At 53.9% G+C, this 12,411-nt stretch overlaps 1 protein-coding gene across 4 annotated transcripts in view; it reads right to left on the bottom strand.

Annotated features, from left to right (window-relative positions):
• Positions 1 to 9,517, bottom strand: part of DVL3 (dishevelled segment polarity protein 3) — a 32,399-nt gene extending 22,882 nt beyond the window's left edge. For 2 of the 4 annotated variants that reach the window (XM_065073671.1, XM_065073673.1), the window contains exon 1: positions 9,156 to 9,455. In XM_065073671.1, coding sequence (XP_064929743.1) covers positions 9,156 to 9,322 — 167 coding nt within the window. In that variant the 5' untranslated portion in view covers positions 9,323 to 9,455. Of the gene's footprint in view, positions 1 to 9,155 lie in introns of all 4 variants that reach the window. The other 2 variants (XM_065073674.1, XM_065073670.1) reach the window with 2 other exon arrangements.
• Positions 9,518 to 12,411: the final 2,894 nt, after the last annotated feature.

Genomic DNA, 12,411 nt, shown 5'->3' with positions numbered 1-12,411 from the left:
TGAGTCCAAAGCAGGTCAGAGCAATGCTGAAGGAAAATGTCAAAGCCCAGCAAGTGGGCAGGCTAATGTGCTAGCTCCAGCTTTCCCGCTATGATAACCCATGCAGAGCCAGAGCTCCCGAAACACAGACCCTTCTGGTAGACCCTCAGTGTCCTCAGAACCAGCCTGTACACGGCAGGAGCTGCCAGCCATCAGGAAACAAGGAAAAGCTCACAGCCTCTGTTATGCAGATCTTGAATGCTTCGGGTATCACAGAGACAGCTGCCAGCTATCAGAGAGGCCACGTAGCAAATAAATTCCTCTCCGAACCCTAGGGGCAGGTCAAAAACCAGTAGAGGAAAGACCTTCCCACACAGGAGCTGGTGCCAGCTCTCCCAGAAACAGATCTCTGCTCCAAGCCAAGCGAAGCAGCCTCTCCCCCGTTCAGCTCTCGTCTTCAGCCAGGGCCAGAAGGACGGACTCCCACGGCAGGGATTCAGCCACCACTCACTGCATCTTCTTTTCCTCCAGTTCTCACAAGGCAGCAAATTTTAGCCAAGACACACTGAAAGATACTCCAGTGAGGGGATCACTAACACAGAGGACCTAGTGGAGCAGGGTACCCAAATGTTGCTTCTGCTGCCTTTGGTAGCTGTCTGTGACTGGAAAAATGACACCTCTGGCACATCTTCTTTACTAAATAACTGATACAACAACCACAACAGCCCCAACCCTCCACCACGATGTAGGATTACACAGCGCAGGAAGGTCAGCACCGGGCATCTCTGCCTGCCAAAGCCTCCAAGGAATCCAGCCCACTCCTGGACGGGCTCAACATTAGTGCTACAGCAATAACAACAAGCAGATGGAAAGAGAAACACAACAGAGCTTCAGAGAAGGAGCCCAGGGAGATACTAATACTTTGGCACTTCAAGCTGCCTAATGCAATACTTGGAGACAGTGATATTCACAGCCCAAGAGCTCACGTGTTCTCCTAAGGCCACCACGGCATTACAGAGATAAGCACACACACAAAGCAAAGTCACAGAGATTAGACTAATTCCCAGATTTGTACCTTATTTCAACGCCTTCCAAAAAACCTTCACAAAAGGATTTGGTCAAAAACTTTCCAATGGCAGCCACTGGCAGGATTAAGCTTTACTTAACTTGCCAGCTGCTGCCTAACAAGCCAGCATCCCCGGGACAAACAGCAACACGGACACGTGGTGTCACATCCCCCTTCTGGAAAACCACCGTCCATCCAGAACAGGTCAGAAGGGCAGGCTCTGAATAACAAACAAGGGATGGAGAGAGGAGGAAATCAATAGGAAACACTAAAAACACACAGCCCTGGCTGCTGCCTCATCAGATGTGCAGCATGATGCAAAGCTGGTGTGACAACATGAAGGCAATTTCCTGCAGGCGCAGTCTCTGCCGTGTTCTGCAAGCCCAGCTCTCCTCCATGGGCTTTTACACAGATCAAATATCCTAAACCACAACATTGTTATATCTATTTGGATGCAGTCAAGGGTGGAGGAGTAGCACTTCATTACAGCAGATACCCTGAGCTCAGAACAGCTCAGCAACTGCTGTGCAGGCATGCAAGAGCCTTCCCACCACTTGAAGAACCACGAGCTCAAAAAGGACTTGAGGAATTTTAGCTATGCTCCCTACACCTCTACATGTACAGCCTTCCAGTCTAAATGGAGGGCCGGATGCTCATCCCAAGAGAGGACTGAGGCCAAACACATCTGTGCAGCAGAAAAGTTGTGGGAGAAACCAGATTTTCTTTGCTTATACTCACAGTGCCCTTCTTCCCTGAGCATCCCCAAATGCACGGTGCTGGGTAACCACCCCACCTTCTAGCGTTCAGGCCATAAGGCTGCAGACCCAGACGCCTCTGCCTGCTGGGAGACCAGGTGGGGAAATCACAGGTGACAGAGGCCAGGATCACGCTAAGAGAAGAGAGACTTACTCGAAGGCTCAGAGCACAAGGGCCTTGGGCTCATGGGCCATCTGCCTCCATGCATACAAGCCAGCACCTTCCTCCTCAGAGTCCAACACCAACCGCTGCCGCCCCAGCTGCGTAGGAAAGATCGTCACTTCTGACACTGCCACCCAGGAGATCCAGCACCCGCTCTGTGGGCCCAGGACCTGGGAACAGCCAAGTTCTAGGTGAAACACTCAAAAGTCAGAAGACTGAGCAGTGGGTCCAACACCGTCATCCCATAACGATGAACTATGCTCAGGTCACAACCCAGATTATGGCGGTTTATGAGCCATTTTTAACGGTGTTTGGCCTTGACCTCAGGGACGGAACCACGTTGGGATGCAGCTGCCCCACAGTCAGGGTGCACAGATTTACTTCATGGCAATTCCTGAGATGTCAAGGTAGGCTTTTGGTCTGTGCAGGAATTGATTTCAAAACACAGAACTGCTTCAAAACAACCACTTTCTCATGGATGGGCAAAGGTTTCTCGACTTTTTCTTTTTTTTTTCCAGAGATGACAAGAGAGGCTTAAAATTAAGAAACATTCCCATCAAAAACATAATTGAAAACAATACCTCTCCAAGAAAAATGCTGGCTTCAACATAACACCATATTTCGGGAGAAAATACATTCAGTCAAAAGAAAAAATTCTGACCAGCTCTAGCTGCAAACAAGTTCAATAGCTGTTGTAAAGCTTCATTGTTTGCGTAGTACAGACAGGGCCTTAGGGAAATTGGTCTGCAGCCTGACTTGGCTAACTTGGCTCTCCAAATGCCACCCCTGGGCACAGAAACCAGGCTGTGACTGCCATCCCATGTGGCCTTCAGAACACAGCTTCAACCACAACAGACAAAGCCGGACACCTACGGAGTCAGTAATAGCTGGGTCTGCACAGCAGGACACACGCTGCCAGGCACAGACAATACAACCCAGGGAAGGAGCGAACGCCGCCAGCTCACCGTCACATCTGCACCCCAGCCCTGGCACTGCTGCGGCCCCCCCGCCACCCCCACGACCTTGGAAACAGCCTCCAGCAGCAGCTCCAGCGTCGATGGGCCACCCCCCGGCACGGGCAGCATCACAGGAACTTCCCACCACAAGCGCAGACGGCAGTTAGCAGCTCTCTGCCAAATCCTCAGCGGCACAGGCTGCAGCAAACGACACACAAAATATCCCAAAAATAACCTCTGGTGGACCCTACCCAACCACGGCAGCACATCTCGTGTGAGCAAGCAGGGAACCGTGCGTCCTGCGGAGCGGGGAGCACAGGAGCCGGGATGCTGCAGCCTCGCACGTGGCAAAGTGCTGCCCTCCGCACAGGACAGGGTCTGGCCGCAAGATGAAGAAGAGTGACGGCCACCTCACAGCCAGGACAATGCTGTCACTTGGGCAGAAGCAACACAAAGGACTCGAGCATGCAACGGAGTCGCAGGCAGGTTTGGAGGCCCCTTTGCTCATAGACCTCTTGCCAGCCTCTCCCAGCATGAATTCCACGCTGACATGGAAGCACTCTCCACCAGGGGCAGGAGATACGCAAAGGACTTCTGCAGACAGTTTCCAATTCAAAATTATATTAAAAAAAAAGTTCCAAAAATCAAAATAAAACAACACCCCAACTCACGCTACAAAGAGCTGGCAGGAAAGGCAGGGGCGCCACGCCAGCGGCTCACCACTGCTGAGGGACTGACACTGCTTATTAAATTTAGGATCCCTTCCCTGGCTCCAAACACTTCCAGCCAGAAGGACAGTCACTGCTGGCATCAATTTCAAAAAGACCCTGCAATAAAAATAAATCACTCAGCCTTTCAGTGAGCGTCAACGCATTTCCCCATGCACATGTGCAGGAGATGAGGTCGCCAAATACCAACAGCATCTGACCCCTGCACTGGGAATTCCAGCAGCGCCCGCTTTGTTCTGCCTCCAGAATGTTGCCCTAATCACTGCCTCGTACCCGGCTTTGGAGAGCAGGTGATAATTAAGCAGGTCTGGATTAGATATCGGGCCAGTGATTAGTTGGATACCAATTTCCACTTGACAGCTGAGACCTAGGAATCACTCAGCACAGCTCTGAAGTTAACACTGGAATCTGCGAGAGGGAGAAACTGGCAGTGGTGGGAGGAGCAGCACCATCCCACCGCTGTACCTTGAACCGCTGGTGTCCTCCCGGCAATGCAGAACAAGGAGGCGAGACGGGGAGGGAGGGACGGTCCCCTTTTGAGATAAGCGGCGCTTTCTGCTCTCCAGACAAGAGGAAAGGTGACAGAGTAAAGTGGAGACAAGCAAAATGTGTTTTCTCCACACACAGAAGGAATTCAAACTTCAGGCACTCCAGAACTGATGGAAAGACAAGATGGATCTTCAGGCCAGGTGCTAAAGACTTACCTAGATGCACAAATTGCACTCATTTAACTGAAACTTCTTTGAAAGGTTTAATTTAAACTTTAGCATGCCCCTGTGGGAACACCTTTTGACTGATATAAAATGAGCAGCATCCACTACAAGCAAAAAATGAGTCAAAATAAACAATATTTCAATTGATATAAGAATATCCTCATAGTTGTACAAGCCACCTGGCCAGAGAAGAAGGTCAAACCTGAGGTTCAGCTGGAGCAAACATGCACCCAACGTGGCTGGCAAGAAGATCCATGCTGCCCACAGACAGGTACATTTCTCATGACGGACTTGGACAGGAGGCAACACTTTACACATCACTGAAGCCCACGTCCCAGCAAACTACAAACTACCACAAACCATCCGCACAGTTGTTCCCTTCCCACTTGCACAGGTCCCCAGGGGAATTTCCAGTACAGTTCTTGCAGCACCTCTGTGGAACTGGGAGCTCTGCCATGCTAAGATTCACACGAATGCTTGGCCAAGAAGCTCACAGTGTCAAGTGGACAAGACAAGGCACAGGAGCACTGTTAGTATTTTCATTTTGCAGATGAACAAAAAAAGACAGAAAATTAAAAGCCTGTTCAAAACCCCATGAAAAATCTACAGATGGCTTGATGGAGAACATGGATTTCACCAGCGGTCATAGCACTGCACTGATCAAAGGCTCTTTCCTGCTGACCAGCACACAGATCTTACCTGTGAAATGTTGAATAAAAAGACTCAAGCTGTAGGAAAAAACCTCTCCATTTTCTAATGAGGGCAAGGTTAGCAGGCTAAGGGGAGTTCCACGCTTCCCAGCGAGGCACGTCCACGCAATGTATCCCAGGTCCTAGAGGAGTGTACCACATCTATACACGGCCACAGTTCCACCATTAGTTTGCTTAGCTCCTCCATGTCTCCAGTTCTGGGATTAGCAAGACACAAAGCAAACAAGGGCACAAATATCCGCACCCTGTGTCGCTGCACCACGCCACTGGGCTCCCGTTGGATTTTGTGGCTGTAGCCCACTGCACGGGCAGAGCAGGCAACGAAACCTCGCAGCCTTCCTGCGGCTCACAGCTCCTCTCCCCAGGACTGGGTGCGTGAAATGTTTTCATTTCTCTTCCTTCCTCGAGGTGACATCATTCTGGGGTCTTCTTAACTTGAGGCCAAGCGCTTTGACTAGGATTAGCTCCTGGCATAGCCCAACAACTCCGCAGCCACCAAGGGGAGCCTCAGTTCGCATTTCCAAGGAGATGTAAACACTGAAGCTGCTCCATCACTGCCCTGATTCTCAGAGCAAACAAATATTAACAGGATAAACAAATGGATGAAAAATCCCACACACCAAGAACGCGGCTGTAATACTGCCTTGGGGATGGGGTGAGCTGAAGGAAATGCCAGGCTGGAGATCCGCAGCCTGGAAAGGGGAGGAAGAGGGAAAAACAGAGTCTGGGCAGCAGAGGTGAGAGGAAATATTGGACCACATCTTGCTCCAGGTGACCCTGGAAGGTGAGATGCCTCCATTCCCAACAAGATGAGAGAAGAACTTAGTCTTACACCACAGGGATCCTGCAAAAGGTCCAATCGCTGACAAAAAGCATGAGCCATCGGATCTGCAGGTCTCCTCCTTGTTGATCAGCTGCCATGAGGCCATTCACTGCTAGCAGCTCATTTCTTTCACAAAGGGGCTTTACCCCGGTATGACTGCTGCCCAACCGACGGAAACCAGCTCAGCACAGTCAGGACACCCCCCACGCTGGGCAGAGGGCACCTGGAGGGAAAGGGCTGAGATGGTACATGTGTGAGAGCACAACGCCCTTCCTTCGCACACAGCTTCTGAATACAGCCGTCGTCAACCTCCTCCTGCTTTCCACTAATTGACCATGCAGCTGAGGTGCTTCCTGCCCTTCCATCCCTGTCTCTCCCTGCAGACCAATGGCTTGCTCTCTCCTGGACACTGATTACCAGGGATCATGAGATATTTCGTTTGGACTTGACCTTGATGGTCTTTTCCAACCTAAATGATTCTATTATTCTTCCTAGTGGTGCCTGGGGCTCCATGGCTCCTCAGAGACAAGGCTGCAGCTGGACTGCCCTGGCTGTTCCCCCCGTGCTCCAGCCACCCACCAGCACGTTCTTCAGCTCTCTGGAGAGGAGCAAAGACAGCTTTCCTGACGGGGTATCCATGGTGGCATCATGAGAGGCCTTCTCTCCTCTGTTCCACACAAGGCCTTGACTCATGCTGCTCCAGCGACACAACTCATCGTGCCAGGCTTTGCCAAGGAACAGGCTGCCAGCACACAGCCTCCAGCCTCCCCCAGCCGCACCTTCCCTTCCAGAGAGGTCCACTCTTCCCAGAAGAACTAGCTGAATTGGTCCCAACAAAAATCTCATCCCGTGCATTTCTGATGCAACTAAACTCACTGCGTCTTCTTGAGTGATTTTCCCCTCTCCCTGCGAGCATCCACAACAACTCCCTATGCTGCTTTATCATTGAGCTTCATTAATCTACCATCTGCCTCCTCTTGTGGAGCCTTAAAGAAACAGAGGAGGGTGAAAAGGCACAGCACAGAACTTTGCTGCCACCAGACCCCTCCTCCCAATACGAGACACTGCTATTTATTACTAAACTTTGTTTATAGTTACGCAGACGCTCTCCCACCCACATGGCAATGTTTCATTCAAGACAAGTTTGAATTCACTTCAAGAACAACATTTCAAAGGATCCCAAGGCATTTGTTTACAAACAGCATGCGCAGAGAATTCGCTTCTCCCACCAATGAACACGGTCCCCTCTGAGACAGGGAGAGGCAGCTGTTTTGTAGCACCCAACAGCTGAGGGACAGGAAACGATCCACAGACAACTGATGTTGCTGAGGAAATGTATGGAAAATGAGGGCTGGAGACTTGTATTTGCCTGGAGAGAACAGGGACGCTTCTGAGCACTCAAGCTCTCCACTGGGTCAGGAGGAATTTAGGGAGGCAAAGCGTCCCAGACTGTGGTCAAAGGAGCGACTCCAAATTTCAAGCCTCATCTGAACGCTGGCATCTCCCAAGCTAACGGGAACCTGGGCACTAGTATAATTTGGCTGCAGATGGGAGAGCACCCTCTGCCGAGGCAGCCACACCAAGCTCCATCCAAGCCCTAAACAGGCTCAGCCCTGTTCAACGTAGGGTATGAGCCAAGATCGCAGCCTAGGGACATATTTGGCGCAATAAGAGGGCACTGGGAAGACTATAAAACTGAAATTTTTGGAGTCCCAGGCTCCATACACAAGACCTACTGTAAACACTAAACCTTCAGAGGGGGGCGGGGAAAAATCCAGAAGGAGGATCACACAACTCTTTCAAATACCAAAGTGCGAAGAACAGTAACGGGTCACATGTTGTGGAAGCCAAGAGAAGCTACGTTCACAGGATGGAAACGGAGGTCCTCAAAAAGGCCAGAGGAGAGTCAGACGTACAAAGAGCCTGGACTAAACAGAGTGGGGACTAGGAGTCTAAAAGAGAGTTGGCTTCACGTGGTACATGTTCCTCAGAACAGTCACCAACTTTATGAAGGTAGGAGACAGCAGGGACTCCCCAGGTTATTCAGTACAACCATCTAAACAAGGGACAGAAATACCTCCTTACCGCCAAACAAACAGCCACACATGATGGAAGGAACCAAAAGGTAGCACAAAAGAAGCGACAAAAATACGAGCGTTGGAAGAAAGCTACCCCACAGGAGATGGGATGTGAGGCAGGGCTGCATCCCTCCTCCATACAGACCCGTCCCAGAGATCGAGCACGGGACATCGCACACTGAGGACTGGACACGTGCATGGTACAGCAGGTCTTTTTTGGACACAGCCCTTGCTCAGAGATGGGCAGCACATGGAGAGCACTCACTCCTCCTCCACAGAGACAGGGGAGGAGAAAGCTAGTTCCCTTTAACCGTTCTTCCCAAAGATAAAATGCGGAGAACAAAGATGCCAAAATGGATGGCCCTCCTCTCCTAAATGGGTGGTAGGAGAACAAAACTGTTGCCAGACCCACTCCCTGGGACGGGGTGATGGAGGGAGCACCACCTACAAACTCTCTTGGCGGAGGGAAGCCAGGGCACCCTCCCTGGCAGGCACAGCGGGAGACGCGCAGGCCCTTCAGGTGGGGAATGACCATCCTGAGTAGGATACGTGGGGTGACGCCCCCCCTATACAACCCCCAAGGCGGGCTGCACTGCAGATACCCTCTCAGGCAAGGTGCTGCCCAGGCACCGTGGGCATGGGCAGGGGGCGATCCTCAGACCGGACAATGGCCTCCTCCGAGGCACCACCCTAGAGGAGGTGCACAGGGGACCCCACCAGCTCCCCCACGGCTTCCCCCGGAGCTGGAGGGCAAACGGGAGGATGGGGGAAGGGAGGATGTGGGTTGTCCCCAGAGGCAGCACACAGGGACCAACCCCCACGAGGAGGCACATAGGGGGTATCACCATCAGCCCCCCCGAGAGGTAACACGGTGGGTGCACACCAGGGTCGTCGTCCCCCAGTCAGAGAACAAGGGGGCACCATCCCAGCCCCCTCTCAGGCAACGGGGGTGGAGGATGGATGCGGTTCCCCGTGCCCAGAGAGGGGCCGCCAGCCCCGAGAGGCAGCACCGCACCGCAGCTCCCGGCCCCCTGCACGGGGACCTTCCCCGCGGGAGGGGGGACCCAGCCCCAGCCCAGGCAGCGTGTCCCCCGCCAGGAGCCTCGCCCCCGGGAGCCCCCCGGGACCCGCAAACCCACGCGGGGACACGGGGACTCCCCCCGCCCCGCCGGGCCCGTGCTCACCCGAAGTCATCGTCCATGGACTTAAAGTAGAACTTATAGTTGGGGCGGTTGAGGAGGCCCTTGAAGTCGCCGAGGGTGACGCGCTCGGCCGGGATCGGCAGCTTCACCAGGTACGGCGTCTCCTGCTCGTCCAGGTGGTAAATGATCTTGGTCTCGGCCGCCGCCATGGCGCCCCTGCCCGGCCGCCAGGCCTCCGCCGCCTCTCCTCGCCCGTCCCCGGCCCGGCGCGGCCCGCGACCCCCGGCCGCCGCCTCCGGCTCGGCCTCGGCCCACGCCCGGCCCCCGCCCGCGCCCCGGCCCGGCTGCGGCCTCCGCGCACCCGGTCCCCCCGCGCCCCTTGTTCTCCGGGTCCCAGCGCCGCCCGGCTGCACAGCGCAAGCTCGGGCTCCGGCGGCTCCTCCCCCGCCAGCCCGCCCGCCCCGGCTCCGCCGGAACCGGAACCGGCGCCCCGCGGGGGCCTCGCCGCGCACCGAGCCCCCAGCTGGCAGCCCGGGGCGGGATTGCACCCGGAGCCGGTACCCCGGGGTGGGCCGAGGCTCGACGGGCGCCCCGCGAGGGGCACGGCCTCGGCCCCTGTCCCTGCCCAGGCTGGGCCCCCCGCGCCCACCCGCCCGCCCGCCGGGCCGTGCAGCCCCCGCTGCTCCCGCAGCTCCCGTGGGGAGGCATAGCCCCCGCTGCTCCCGTGGGGAGGCACAGCCCCCGCTGCTCCCGTGGGGAGGCACAGCCCCCGTCACCCCCGCTGTCCGCGCCTGGATCTGGATTTGCGCTTTGCATCCACGTTCCCCATGGTCAGCCTAGTGCTGCCCGTGCGCCCGCAGTCCCTGGCTGAGCTGGCGTGTGGCCACGTACCCCCACGGGCACCCCACCCCCATGCAGCTTTCGTCCGCCCCCACACCCGCTGATGCTGCTTGATACGCGTGGTCATTCCTGTGCCACACGTGCTCCGACATCCCACAGCCTCACGGCTTCCCCTGTGCACGCCCCAGGGCTCCCCTTCCATCGCGGCAGCCCGGGTCCTTTTTCGCACACCCCCCAGCCTTCCTCATGCTACTCACACAACTCGGTGCCCCTCGAGCAAAGCTGACAGGACAGGGCATATCCCCCTCTACCCGGTCTCCTCCCATCCAAACCCCTCTGAATGCCCCATTCTCCATCTCTGGTGGCCCTCACACACAGGGACTCGGCTGCACAAGAGGAGCACAGCACCTCCCACGCCAGGTCCTCTCCAGCGGTGACTTCTGTCCAAACCGTGTCACCATCCAACAACCTCCCCTGATCCTCAGGCACTGGACACCAGTGTCCCCTCAAGTTCCCCAGCCTCTTTTCCTCACCAGGCAGACTCCCTGCTCTGCTCTTCCTAAGCATCATCCTTTCCACACACCACGGCCTCTTCAACTGCACATGTGCCAGCTCCAACAGCTCCTTGGCTCTGTGGTTTTCTCCCCGGACACTATCGCTGTCTTACCTACAGTCATCAGCACTGTGACCACAGCCCCTGGAACCTGCCTCCCTGCCACAGCACGCCCAGGCTGGCTGGATTCCCCTCTGGGTCCCTCACCGGCACACAAGTCACTGAGGAACCGTCTCCATCAGTTTCCTGGACTTATGGCTGGAGCGCATGGAGCTTGGGGAACACACACCCCCAGGAAGATCCTGGATCAGAAGGAACAAATGCAGAGGAAGAACTACACCATGGGCCTGCATGGGACATGAAAAGGATCACCAGCCCTCGGCACCAGGCTCACCAGAGAGAAGAACCAGAGCGATCTCGAAGGGAACAGAGCCAGCTCCTCAGGCTGGCAGGCAGGTGTGAGCTAAATAGCCTCCTCACATATGAAAGAGTCCTGTAGGCGTTACTGGCAATTATCTGGGCAGCACTGCTAGACTGGATGAAGAATCTGACCTTAAATTTTAAAAAATTTCAATGGAAGACCTCGGGTAAGAACAAGTGGAAAGAGGTGTGAGGCTCTCCCATGTTTCCACATCAGCTCTTGGAAGATCGACTTCCTCATGCTTGGAGCTGTGAGATAAAAGCAAGCTGCTGTACCTGGACAAGAAGAATCCAGGTCAGGAATGGAAATGTTTAGTTTAAGCTGCTTCTTACTGTGTCAACCCAACAGAGCTAATCTTAAAGTCTTTTTGCAACACCTCCCTGCCCCAAAAGCTGGGCCCACATGGAAGAATTATAGTAAAGAATTACCGTCTTCCTCCACCCGTGGCCAGGCCACTCTCTTGCCCACCACCCAGCACAGATGTGGCTGCACCCCAGAGCCTGCACCGTATGCATTCAACACCTTTGTTATCAAAAGGGTGATTTCCTGAAGCATTCCCAAGTGGGTGCCACACACCCACGGGTGGTAGTAGCCAGAATCTCATTGCTACAGCTGCCTTTTCTTTTAAAACAGGCCAAGGGGTTGAATGGACTTAACTGAGATATTGATTTAACTGCTCGCAGAGGTGTTGTGCAGTATGACTCACTCTTAACGAACAGAGGTTAAGAACACAGAGCCAATGAAATGAGCAGTAGGGGATTGTGCTGAGCACTCCAGGTCCACAAGGAAGAATTTCTGAACAGCCTGCTGGCTTACATCTACCTTTAAACACTGCGGCATTGATAGCATTGCTTCCCCTTGCAGAGTAACAGGCAGTTTTAGTGCTTCTCGGAACAGCCCAAAGCAGAGGTGGATGTATTGAGTTCCGTAACTTACACCTTTAAGCAACACAAAGTCATTATCTTTTTCTAAAAGGTGCACTATGGTTAACTGAAGTTATGGGATTGATACAGGGACACCGGGTGACATTCATCCATGTCAGATGGGAAGTCAGACAAGTTGACTACTATGGCCTTAGAAAAAAATAAAAGTACTTACTGCTCACATTGCTCAAAAAGATGGATAGCAAGGACTATGCAAAATTGCTCTCAAATGCACTTCGTCTTCCAATCAAACAAATCTTGATTGAAAGCAATAGAAAGCATCACACCTACCCTATACTGAAGCAACGCAGTTAATGCTCCTTTTAAAAAAAAAGGCATTTACCTGCCCATAAGGATTCTGCACCATGCCAGAACTCCACCTTGGAGAATATCAAGGGTCCTACTTTGTCTCCTTTTTGCTACTCTGTTCTTGGAGCCCTAAAACAACCCCCACCGCACACACCACCGAGGCCTGAACAACAAGAATATTTGGCCACAGAGCAAAATTACCCCCTTGGACCCTAACCCCTGGGTAAGAAAGCAGCTGACACCATGAAGAGG

Source organism: Columba livia, chromosome 9, assembly GCF_036013475.1.
Source record: "Columba livia isolate bColLiv1 breed racing homer chromosome 9, bColLiv1.pat.W.v2, whole genome shotgun sequence".
Classification (NCBI taxonomy): domain Eukaryota; kingdom Metazoa; phylum Chordata; class Aves; order Columbiformes; family Columbidae; genus Columba; species Columba livia.
Note: the sequence above shows the minus strand (reverse complement) of the source record. Positions and strands in the feature narration are given on the sequence as shown.